The sequence below is a fragment of the Solanum pennellii genome, chromosome 11, assembly GCF_001406875.1.
Source record: "Solanum pennellii chromosome 11, SPENNV200".
Lineage (NCBI taxonomy): Eukaryota > Viridiplantae > Streptophyta > Magnoliopsida > Solanales > Solanaceae > Solanum > Solanum pennellii.
This window is the reverse complement of record NC_028647.1, coordinates 3,113,454-3,126,457: the sequence shown is the minus strand read 5'-3', so window position 1 is coordinate 3,126,457 and position 13,004 is coordinate 3,113,454. Positions and strand designations below refer to the sequence as shown.

General features: G+C 25.5%; 1 protein-coding gene across 1 annotated transcript; it reads right to left on the bottom strand.

Annotated features, from left to right (window-relative positions):
- Positions 1-4,879: 4,879 nt before the first annotated feature.
- On the bottom strand, positions 4,880-8,598 carry LOC107003515 (protein ASYMMETRIC LEAVES 2). The gene is made up of 3 exons (XM_015201857.2): positions 8,097-8,598; positions 6,064-6,434; positions 4,880-5,442 (listed from the first exon to the last, which is right to left on the bottom strand). Exons 2-3 carry the CDS (start codon positions 6,419-6,421, stop codon positions 5,108-5,110), a joined length of 693 nt encoding a protein of 230 aa, XP_015057343.1. The 5' UTR covers positions 6,422-6,434; positions 8,097-8,598; the 3' UTR covers positions 4,880-5,107.
- Between the last annotated feature and the right edge of the window lie 4,406 nt (positions 8,599-13,004).

The window sequence follows — 13,004 nt, the reverse complement described above, 5'->3', positions numbered from 1 at the left end:
TGGGTGGGTAAGAAAAAAAAAAGTAGTTAATTGCCAAAAAAAATATATATATATAACATATATAGTTATTTACATGAGATATTGATATAGAAATGACTACATCGTCTATCATAAACTCGTATAAAATTAAATAAATAGATATGTTCGCTTTGTGTATTTTGATTCTAACATGATAATTTTGTGTTTTATGTGACGTCCTACATGTAGAACATGTGTGTCTAAAGTGCACATAGATTTCTGCTGAAGTCAAGCTAAAAGTGTTATTTATGTATTAAGCTTTCGAAAGTAGTGCTCTCTCTACTCACGAGGTAGAGATAAAGATCTGAGTACACTTTAGTTTTTCAAGACTCTAAGTATATATATACTCGTGTGAGCTTGTTCATATTACTAACATCAAATTCGACATACTTTTTCTATCTCATTTTATGAGGCACTTTTTATTTTTCGAGAGTTTACTTTGACCGGATTTTTGCGTATGAAATTTTCAAATTTTTTGAAATAAATTTTATACATTTGTAAACTACGTAAATAGTACTATACGTCACAATAATTAATAAATCAAAATACTAAAAGAATCTATAAAAAAATTACGATCAAAAATAAACTTATTTAAATTTCGAAAGGCGAAAACTACCATATAAAATGGGACAGAGAAAATAGAACAAAAGGATTATAGTAAAATGACAATCAATGTAAAATTAATTTCACGAAATCAATTATAGTTTTGATATGCTCTCACTATATATAAATTAGTTTTCGATTGATAACTTATTGGAGATTATATATTTTTTTCATATTTTAATTTATAATAACTAAAATTTCTTTTTAATTTTTAATTTTAATATAAATTTTAAATATAAAATAAATATTTATTGGGGCAGTATCAGAGTCAGAGGGACAACCCGAAATAAATGCATTTACCAATCCCTTCCTTTAGGCTTCGTAAGCTGCGCTTCTCTCGGGATATCCATTTCCATTTCATTTTTTCCGATTCATTCGATGTTTAATATTTATATCGAAATTTAATTAATATTATATAATTTATCAATTTTTAATGATTTATTTAGCATTTGATAGTTATATCAAAAACTTAATTAGTTTAAATTTACGAAAAAATAATTTTACTAAATTTTCCTTTTTATAATTCAGAATTCAAATTCGATCGAGTCCATTCTACTATAAACCTTGTTTTATTTTAGGGAAAAAGATTTGATTTGGAGCTGATATATCCGTTGTTATGAAAGTAACTTATATATACCCCTGCTTATATACAAATGGCGTACATATACCTTTTCCTCTAACGGAAATGAAAAAATAATCATCTAATTTTTATTTTTTTCTAAAAAATATAATCCTATATAAGTAAATTTAATTCTCGTCAAATATATTTTTTTGGACTTTTTTTTACTTCAATGACTATTTTAGAATTCTTATTTTGGTAATCAAATTTATTTATGTTTTCCTAACATTATTGTAAAACTTATTGTAGTTCTTCGAATACAAAAATTAAATTACAATGTAGACAAAAAAAAGTTTAATTTTTTTCCTTTACACTATGGAATGAAAGAAAAAAATAAAATAAGTATAAGAAACTCAAATTAATTATAATAAAAGAAGTCAAAAAGTAATTTATGTATGAAAAATTGAAATATACCTTGAATTTTGATAGAAAAATCATATATGCCCTAAATAATTTTTTTAAAAAAATTAAAAGTAAAATATATAAACTTAAAATTAATTTTTTAACTTCCGTTAAATGAAGAGTATATGTGAGCTCATTTATAACGACAAAAATATATATAAGCCGTTTATATCAGCTTTAAATGACAAAATTAAGAGATATATCAAACTATTTTTTCTCATTTTTATGTCAATGTTTTTATATATGTACTTGTAGGACTAATTTCATATGGATTTATTATGATAGGAGTAGCATTTAATTTTATATATAGGCTCATAGGAGAATAATAATTATTATTGATAGAAAGTTCAATCAAATAGGTATGAAATATTTGAAATGACTAATAACAAACTGTAACATGGAAATCAGTACTATTTACTATATAGTTGGATCTTTTTCTTTGACCACCATTTTTTTTTTATTAAATACTAATGCAGTATTTTATTTACATATTTAAAAAAATATTTTAATTAGTCGTGTGAGACAGTCTTAATCTCAAGTTACGTTGTTCAAATTCTTTAAAAATAAAAATATGTGTTAGATTTTTTAAAAAAAAAAATTGTTTTCAAAATATATAACACGAATATGATAATTGTATTTTTGGAGAATTTGAATAACACAAGCTTCAACGTTATGTACAAACAAATTGCGAGATTTAAAAGAAGAGGAAAATATTAATATCAAACTTATATAATATAAATGTGTCTTAACAATTTTTCATTTTCAAGATTTAGAGACTGTCTGAACTGATTTATTTTAATCATTTTTAAATACATGAAAAAAAGTACTTTGAAGTCAATATTTCATTTATTTATTTTAAAAAGTCATCAGTTTTTGAAATACCTTTATTAATTAAAAGCACTTAAAACTACAAAAAAAATAATTGGTAAATTAAAGTTGAAAAGGTTTATTAATTTAAAGGAGGCATGCATTAATCTCACCTAGCCCCGCTTCGATTCTCAGTTTAGCTTAACCGACTTTACTCTAAAAAATAAAAATATCACATAAATTTAAACAAAAAACGTAATTATATCTGAATTATGAATCTCTTGTTACTTTGTTTTTTTTCATATCTAATTTGATTCTACGAATCGAGAAATCAAATCACAAATTTTAAAAATACATCGATGTTGAACCTAAAAACTAAAGATATGAATTCATTCCATTTAACTTGATTTTTCTATATTTACGTCTATCCTTTATCTTAAATTATAGTAATTTCTTTGCTACAAATGAGAAATCAAACCACAAATTTTGAAAATACATCGATATTGAACCTAAAACCTAAGGATATGAATTCATTCAATTCAACTTGATTTTTCGATATTTATAAAGGATCCTATCCTTTATCTTAAACTATAGTAATTTCTTTTGCTACGAATGAGGAATCAAACCAAAACTTCTGAAAAAATATCAATACCGAACCTAAAAAATTAAAGATATGAATCAACTCAATTCAACTTGATTTTTTCCCGATACTTGTTCATATCATTATCTCAAAGTCTAAAAAAGATAGTTAATAATAAAAAGCTAGAATTAGAAATCTTGTTAAGCTAACTCAAAATATAAAAAGTTAAATGATACTTTTATTAAAAAAAAACTATATATTTCTCTCTATATATATAGTCGTTGATCTTACCTTGCTCCGCCCCGAATTTACGAAATAGAGTTATGGGAGTAAAAGATGGGAAAGAGGACAAAAGGCATGCAGCTGTATAAAGTGTCCCTACTACTGCATGCATATTAATATTACAAAAAAAGGACAAAAAATTTCATCATTACTTTGCAACAACTAGCATATCATCATTGTCCCTAGCTATTCATCTTTTATTACTCTTATTTATTATTTAGACCTATAATTTTTATTTTATCTTTTATATATTTATTTTTGCATGCTCCTTTATAAGACTAAATTAAAACATGAAATTAAGTGAATAATTCGATGTAAAATGTTTGAAAAATAATAGGATTGTAATAAACTAGTAATGCATGATGAGTATTTAGATGAACAATAAGAATTTATACAATAAATCATATATGTATTATATAAGATATTAGGTGTGATTATGATAAACAAAAAATATATACGTGATTTCACGATTAAATTCATCTCAAGTTTTAGTTTGATATATATCAAGTTTTGTGTTATTACGTTATCCACGTATCAGATGTTCAGTTCAGAAATACAACTAAAAGAACGAAAATTTTGAACGAATATTTCGAATAAAATCAATAAAAAGTTCATTTTTAACAAGTCAAATTATGACAATTTTTTTTATCGGACCTCCATCAAAAAGTTCATTTCATTATATATTAGGCTCCTTTGTAAAACTTGGACAATTCAATTTAACTTTTGAGGTCGATCTTGATCGATATTTAATATAAGCTCGAATTCAAAACCTCTAATTCCGCCACCGATCTTTTTCATTTAAATTTCAAAGTGTCACTATTCAATACATGAATCTCACGTGTGACTAATCCAACTATATTAGGAAATGCAACTATAATATAGTTCAAATATTTACTTTATAATAGATAGCAATTATTTTCTGTGCATATTTGACCTAAAATACTACCCTACTTTTTGACTTAGAGCTGGCCTATATAAGATCATCTCTGATTTGGTATAGATATATACATACATATATAAAATAAAATGTTTCCGTAGCGACGTTATTTATCAAGATTTGTTTTGATTGTTACAGTAAAACGTTATTATAAAAATACACATGATATACTTATTTTTCATCTTAAATTGTTTGTTACTTTTTTTTTTTGGAGAGTCAGACAACATAAAATTCAAATAATATTTTAAGATGTGTTTCTTCACGATATTTATATTAAATAATTATAACTTTGTATATTTTTCATGTAATTTTCGAATATTTATGTTCTAATTTTAAAATATTACATTAATTTAATCCAATTTAAATTCAAATATTAGTCAAACTTGACTAATAAAAATCAAATCACGATAAATATTTTAACAAAGAGTAACATAATATAAAAAGCCAATTTTTAAAAAGCTTGATTATTCGAGTGAAACGTTATTAGAGAAGATATTTATTATATATATAGAGAGAGAGATATATGTCTAACTATACTTAAGAGTGATATTTAGATCTTTATATTACTCCATAAACATAATAACTAGAATTCTGAAGTAATTTTTGGGGAAATTAAAATATTAAAGCATGATCAAGAAGTATAGTGACATAAAATATTAGAATTAAAAACACTCACAAAATAATTAACGTTATACTAGAACATAAATTTGGTCTCTCAAAAATAAGTAATAGTAGATAATAATTAACTCTAGTGCATGGGCTAATTAACAGGTATTAGCCATCATAATCATCATGCTTAATATAGTATTGTTTTTTTTTTTTGAGCTCAACTCAATAAGTCAAATGTGACCTAAATTACCTAAGATGGATCAACCGGTGTTCGGTGTCCATCAGCTCCAGCAGCCCTAGGCTGCTGGAACTGACTCAGTTGACCTATAAAAAGGCTACTCGCATCGAAGTTGTTGCTCCCATGACCTTCAAATGCTCGAATCATGTGTTGATGTTGTTGTTGTTGCTGATCCCTAGGAAAGAACTGATGATGGTAAAGGTGGTGGGAATGATCCCTCCCACCACCTCCACCTCCACCACTTCCAGCCATAAAGTTAAACGGCTGATGATGGTGGTGGTGGGCCGTGGTAGCAGCTGCAGCCGCTGCAGCTGCTAAAAGTCCATGAGTCGTAGTACTAGCAATACCTGTTTACAATGACAAAATTAAAAATTTATATTAAAAATTTTCAAAAAAAATACTAAAATAACATTTATTTTTTAACACTAGATTACTATATCAACAAAATCAACAGTTACATTTATCATATATGATAAATAAAAACAACTTAATTATACCATATTTTTCAATATAATTTTTCAATAAAAAGCATAAAAAAATAAACCCCATTATCACAACCTACCTCTATTCCTACCTATTGAAATAGTATTAAAAATAATGTAGCTTCTCTCCCTTGAGCTATTTTAGAAAAAAAAATATGATATATGATACATATAATAATAGCAAATAAAGAAGTCCCACTATTAACAAAAAAGATATATATTTTCACTCAATTAATTAAGCCATAAAAAAGAATCAGATCAACACATAAACATGATAGGTAGAGAGTATAGACACATAACATATGACACCAGAGTCGAATTTCAAGAGTCAAACCTGAAATCTTCAGGTCGGCAAACATGATAGATAGTGAGTATAGACACATAACATATGACATCATAGTCAAGATTTCAAGAAGTCAAACATGAAATTTTTTTGACTCTCGAAATCCGAACGATACGTTGATAACATGAAAATCATATGCATACCTCCTAGGTTTTGATACTTTGAAAGTTCAGATTTAGCACAACTAAGATCCATTTGCAGTTGCCTAAGTTGATGTTGAAGTAGTGAAATAACACCAACACAACCATAAACAGGATCACGAAGACGCATATCAGCTTCATATGCTAACGAATTTACAGCATCTTCGCGTTGATGAGGCTGTAATTCGTTAAGCAATTTAGTCACATTACTTGCCCCAAACACCTTATGAACATTCGCGAATTTCTGTGGTTGATCAGGAGGGAAGTATGGTGCAAATACACATTCTGGTTGGCATTTCCTTCGAAGGAATTTGCACGCTGCACATGGTGAATTCGACGATAATGATGATGAAGATGACATTGATAATAAATACCTACAACAAGAAAAATGGGGTAAAGAGTTAATAAACAAAGTATAATCGAAGTTCTAAGTTTTATATACTTACAACCTCTTATACAACAATGAGTTCAGAAGTTATGTATATATATATATAACTTCATAGTGTAATTCTTTAATGAATTTACTATCAGGTTATCTAAAGAATATTTATACGCGTAAAATAACCTTTTAACATGTAAGGAGTTATAATCTTAAGGGATAAAATAAGTTATATATATATATATATATGATATGGAAGCGTAAAAATCCTTTACGTTGACGATTAATTACATGTAAATCTCTTGATAAGTCTGAATTGATACTATATATTAGTAAAAATAATAACTAAGATTCTATCACATATTAAAATTTACTAACAATATAGTAATTTAAATTCATATCAATAAATTAAAGGTAATTTAGATACCAAAAAAATTATTTTAATTTTAAGAAAGTACAAAAAGAAACAGTAAAATAAGTACTACATACCTGTTTTTGTTTTTTTTTAAATTTTTTTTGAATATTTGCTGTAATATGAAGACCAATAAAAATCTATACTATTACACCTGATTTATATATATATTTTTTTGAAAGTTTATGAAGAAGAATGGTATAACAAACTAAAGTACATAATTTGTACAAGTTATAATAGTAAAAGCTAGAAAAATAAAATATAATAAAATTGTGTACATGTAATATGAATAACTTAAAGATTAATTAAAAGAAATAATTATATAATAAAAATTTTCTTGGGAAGTTTTAATTTTTTGGGATTGGATCCCGTGAAAATTAAGTATGAAAGTAAGAGCTTTTTATATTTGTTTAATTAAAAGTAATACAATTTTCTCTCTTTACAATGTCATAATTTTAGTCTCCCTTGCTTGGAAATTCATTCACATGTAGATAAATCAACCCACTTAAAAAAAAATTAAATTTTTTTTAACACTAACAATATATATAACTAAAATTCATTTACAGAAAATACTTATATTAAAAAATAGAAAAATGTCTTTATAAATAATATTTTAGTACACCGTAAAATCATTTAACGAATGAGATCTATAGTCTTGAATCAAAAGATAGTTACTTAAATTCTTTTGCCAGAAAATTATATCATGCATATATAAAATAATATTATGAATGCAAAATTAGCTCTCGTGAAATATGATTTATTATCTATTATTAAATAACATGATAATGTTCAAAAATAATATCGTATATATAGCTCAAAAACAACTTAAAACTCTTAAATTAGAGAAAATTAAGACTTTGAAGTACATATTCTTGAAATATAAGTAAAGAAACAAAAAAAAAAGTATAAATAAGAAAGCAAACTAAAAAAAGAAGAAGTTAAAAAGCAAAAAATAAATTTTAAAAAATAGCACCTAAGTCTAGTATATATATTTTGTTGAAAGTTTACGTGCCTATATAGTCTTAGGTCAAAACATTTTTTCTAAAAGTCAAGTTTGGATCTTCTTTTTCAAACCAAAAATACTATAAAAATAAAAAATAAAAATTTAGTAACTTAGTTAGTCGATTAACTAAACAACTTAAAAAGAAAAAATTATATAAAAAAAATTAAGATCTTAGTAACATAGAACAAATAAAAAGAAAAAAATTGTCCTATGCTATACTAAAATAGAGATGAAATGATTACCTTTTTTTTTTTTGGTTCTGACTGATGATGATCTTCAAGAAAAATCTTCAACTATATATGAAAATAACTAAGAAGAATTTAGATGTTTTCAATAAGTTGAAATTTTGATATAAATAAAACTAATAAAAGGGGTTTTGTTGAAATGAAAATATTTGAAGTAGTAGTAGAAAATTAAGAAAAAAGAAGGGCAATCTTTAAGTTTTAAGACAAATATAATAGGTTATAAAAACATATAAAGATGGTGTACAAATAATATATGAATTTTTTTTTTGTTAGCAAAAAAGTGAGAAAAAATAGGGAAGTCCCCCAAGAGAAGAGGCTAAGGAAACGGAGAGAAAGCAAAATGATTTTCTTTTGGTTTTATGATGTTGTGATTATTATAGAAGAGAGAAGGTGTGTTTGGTTTTTTTTTTTTTTTGGGGGAGGATCTTAGTACTTAATATGGTTTTGTATATAGGAGTTTTTGGTGTGTGAATTATGGTTTTTTTTTAGGGTTTTTGTGAGTAAAGGGGGTGGGGGGAGGGGTATTTATTAGGAAGAGAAGAAGGTATTTACTAGCTAGACTTGTCTTGTGTCATTCATGTGTGAATTATGTGTTTTTAGGGTTTTAGTGAGTATTGAGGTGGGGGTGGGTTGGAGGGGAGGAGAAAGAGGAAAGGGTGTTAATTTTTATGAAGAGGGGAGGTTTTCTTTTTTCGATTTTTCACGTATTATGTTTGAAGTTTATATTAAAATTCTGCTAAATATGAACTATGCACGTAGAATTTATTTTAAAGTGGGATTGGAGTGCGTGGTGGTGGTGGGGGTGGAGAAAGAAGGAGTGTTACTTTTATGAAGAGGAGAGGTTTTCTTGTTTCGATTTTTCACATATAATGTTTGGAGTTCGTATTAAAGTTCTAATAATAAATCTAAAACATAGGAGTTATTCGAAAGTGTGATGGGGTGGGGTGGGGGAGGAGAAAGAGGAAGAGATGTTATTTATTTATGAAGAGAGGAGGGTTTATTTTTTAACTGTCTACTTGATGTTCAAAGTTCGTATTAAGGTTCATATTAAATTTGAATCGTACATTACTAGAATTTAACGCTTCGACAATATTTATTAATCTAGGGTTTTAGTAAGTAGGGTGTAGGAAGGTGTAGGGGGTGGGTGGGTTTGGGGGGGAGGGGAGAAGAAGGTATTTTCTAGAGTTGTCTTGTGTCATTGATGTGACATATCCTTTTATTTGTCCTTGTATTCCATTTGTTGCACCCTTACACACATTTAAGTCTCCTCACACACACACACACACACAATTTTCTTAATATGGAACTTTGTTTGAATGTTAATGGTGGACTACAAAGAATAATCCAAAGTTTGTTTCTTTATTTTTAGCAAAAGAAAAGATTTTTTTTTTGAATTTCTATATGATATTCCATACCTATTTTATGATCTCAATAAATTTAGTTTGTATTTTGTAAGACTTATTAAAAGAGAAAATGATTTTTACCAAAAAAATTTTAATCATATGGTTAGAATATGAGATTTTTTTATTCAAAATCAAGAATACTCGTCTCATCGAGGTTATCAATATTTCAACTTTTAAACAAATATCTTTTTGATCGAATAATGATGTATCTTAATATGTTATACATAGTTANTATATATATATATATATATATATATATATATATATATCATGAGCACGAATAATAAGTTCTTCATATAATCTTAAGTTTAATTTCCCCCATAATATGATGAACTCTTCTTTAATTTCTTCTGTCAAATTCGTAAATTATTCTTCTATAATTTATTATTGATCTTCACTGACGGTCATAAATAATGAAAAATAACTTAAATTCTGTCGTATCAACTATACACATCTAAAAAAAATAATTAATATATTTTAAATTGAATAAATCAATTTATTTTAAATGACTTTTGACTAAGAAACTAACATTTCAAATTTTATGAATACGTGCAAGGAGTAACACTGATTAATATATAATTTTATAGATTATTAATATCAAAATCAATGTAACTAGACCTCTTAATTTTTTTAAAATTGATAGTCGTAAAATGTCTTTAAAAAAAGGTTATTATATAGTTTTTGATAAAAAAAAAAGAGTTTGACTTTGCAGTCGACAAAAAGAATTATTCTCACTTTTTAATACCTCGAAATTTGAATACATTACACGTACTTACTTCCTTGCTTGCAAAATAAATATACTAAATAATGCGTGATCTAAATTTAATTATGATTTCAGTATAGATTCTAGATTATTCGGTGAAAAAAAAAAGTCAATAAGAAAAATAAGAGAAGAACTCCAACACCTAGAATTAAAAATAATTATGGGTCGTGGTGTAGTGATGTGACTGGTTCACCTTAATCAGAAATCTCAAATCGAGCCTTGGTACAAAAAAAAAAATCTTATTAGGATCATCATCCTCAAATGGATCCTAAATTGCGCAATCCGAATAATAACATGTGTTCGAAAATACATTCCAATTTATGAAATAAAGATATAATTAATTATTATTTTTTTCTATTTTATCCTATAAATTAATTATTTTTATAAGTAAAACAAAGTTAGGGTAAATAGTAAGAAATGATTCTTTCTTTTCTATTTCAATTTGTTTGGCTTACTTCATTTTTTAGTCGATTTAAAAAGTTATTACGGTGGTTAAATTTTGTATTTATTTTTTTAACCATTGGGGAAAATATTCGAATGGGCTGCTAAAGCCCAAATATCAATTGGGCTGAAGAAACAATTAGTCAGTGATAAAAGGTTAGTCCAATTTCATCTTTTAATCCTACTCTTGTAATATTTGTGAAGATTCTACTTAGCACAATGAAAATTGGAAAAATTACATAAATTGGTACATTTTAATAAATAATTACTGATTTTAGCGATATTTTTTATTTATTACCATTTATATCAATATTATGTTAAATCTGCTATATGAATTAAAAGTGAATTATGTATGCAATATATATGAATTATAATTGTTTTTTGAAATATGTTATGTTTGTTTGGTAACAATTTGACACATTGTATTATAAATGTATTAAAATGGTGATAAATGTATTTTTCACCATTAAAACTTGTATTATATGTGAATAATAAATTATTCTTTGTAATATGTATTAAACTTGTATTATAAATGAAATAAAACTGACCAAGTGAAAAAAATATATTATTGCTATAAATGGTAAATATTTTTTTATTATAGTATATTTATGTAAGTTATCCATGAAAATTTGAATTAATCGAATAATGATTGTTGAATAATTATAAAAAAATATTCGAAATCTAAAATTATAAGTTCAACGTGATTGAGAGACAATAGAAGAATTAACTTAAATAATGCTAAACATAGGATGTATGTGTATAAAATGTATACTATATGTATGATTATATATAATGAGTGTATAATATATGTATATCAATTAAAATAAGAAACAAGTAAAATTATCCTACTATTCTTGTAATATCCATTACCAATGTCAGTTCTTTTTTTCGAGACTGTAAAATTAGAATTTTAATCAAATCACACATCGCAGTATACTAATCCTTCTAATTCTTTAAGAGGCTGAAAAGCTTGTTATTCAACAGTATAACATGACTTATATACTAGTATCAATCAAAGCGTATGTGAATCTATTCAAATTCTCAATGACGTTGATTGGAAAAATACGAACTTCTTTACAGAGAGTTATAATTTTGATATGATAGTGAGTTGTCCGAAATTCGAATCCGAAAATAGTCAATTAAACAAAAAATGTTATAAAATTAACATAACTAATGTTTAACACATTTGTATTATTAAAATATTATGATAAAAAAAATTATTGAACTCTCCAAACAGTAATATCAACGGATAAAATGATAGAGAGGGGTCTATTTGATGTGCATAAATCATGCCTGTTTGAAACGCGAATCATAGTATTCATTTTTACGGGAATGGGAATGAAAAATAAGACATACTTTTTATCGAAATATGGACAAACGAAAGTTTAACTCCGAAAAAAGCACTTCATGACGCATCCCAAAATTTAATTGATTTATTTATTTCCTTTATATATATGGAAAAAGACAACTTATATTTACAGGACAATCAACACACGATTTCTTTATCCCTTTTACCTTTCATGATAAATTGACTAAACTCATAAAAAAAAAAAAAAATAGCATTGAAATCTCAATTGGAACTTCACTTAATAAAGGCCTACCTAGTTAGTCCCTTAGTTATATAAAACCATCACATAATTTTATAAGAGGATTTATCTTGACTATTTCAACCAAATTTTGATTCTAATTTTTTTTTTTAATATCACAAACTCAAATATTCTTTTAAGGATTGTTTAAGATACTTTTGATTTATTTTATTTGTCATATATTTTTCATGCTTTCTTTTTAAATAATTAAATTAAATTTTATTAATTTTTTTTATTGATTTTTATTTAATTTAATATTTTCCCTTTTTTACTAGTCCTTCAATCGTTTTACTTTTTTGTACGCATATTAAAAAAATAATGATTACAATCTTTAACTAATAAGTATTTTTTTTTTTGGTCTACATGAAGTGAATTGTTAGGATATGATACATTCATTATGGAAAAAAATATCGGATGACATAAATCAAAGGCTACTTTCCATTATTGCCCTTTTGATTATTCTCAAACTTTTGTTCGAGAAAATGTAAAGTAATTAAGAAAATTAAATTAAAATGAAGGGTAAATATTTTTAAGTAAAAAATGTTAAAAATTCGAACAATTCACTTAAAAAGAACTCCAATAATTTACTTATTTTGACTAAAGGGAGTAATAGTTTTTTAATAGGAAAAATGCACAAGTACCCCCTCAATCTGTGCCCGAAATTTAAGAGACACACTTATACTATAGTAAGGTCTTATTACCCTGCTGAACT

Coding starts and splice junctions, on each gene's coding strand:
- LOC107003515 (XM_015201857.2), bottom strand. CDS start 6,421: ATGTCATCTTCATCATCATTATCGTCGAATTCACCATGTGCAGCGTGC. Junction 5,443..6,063: donor AAAGTATCAAAACCTAGGAG/GTATGCATATGA, acceptor CATTGTAAACAG/GTATTGCTAGTACTACGACT.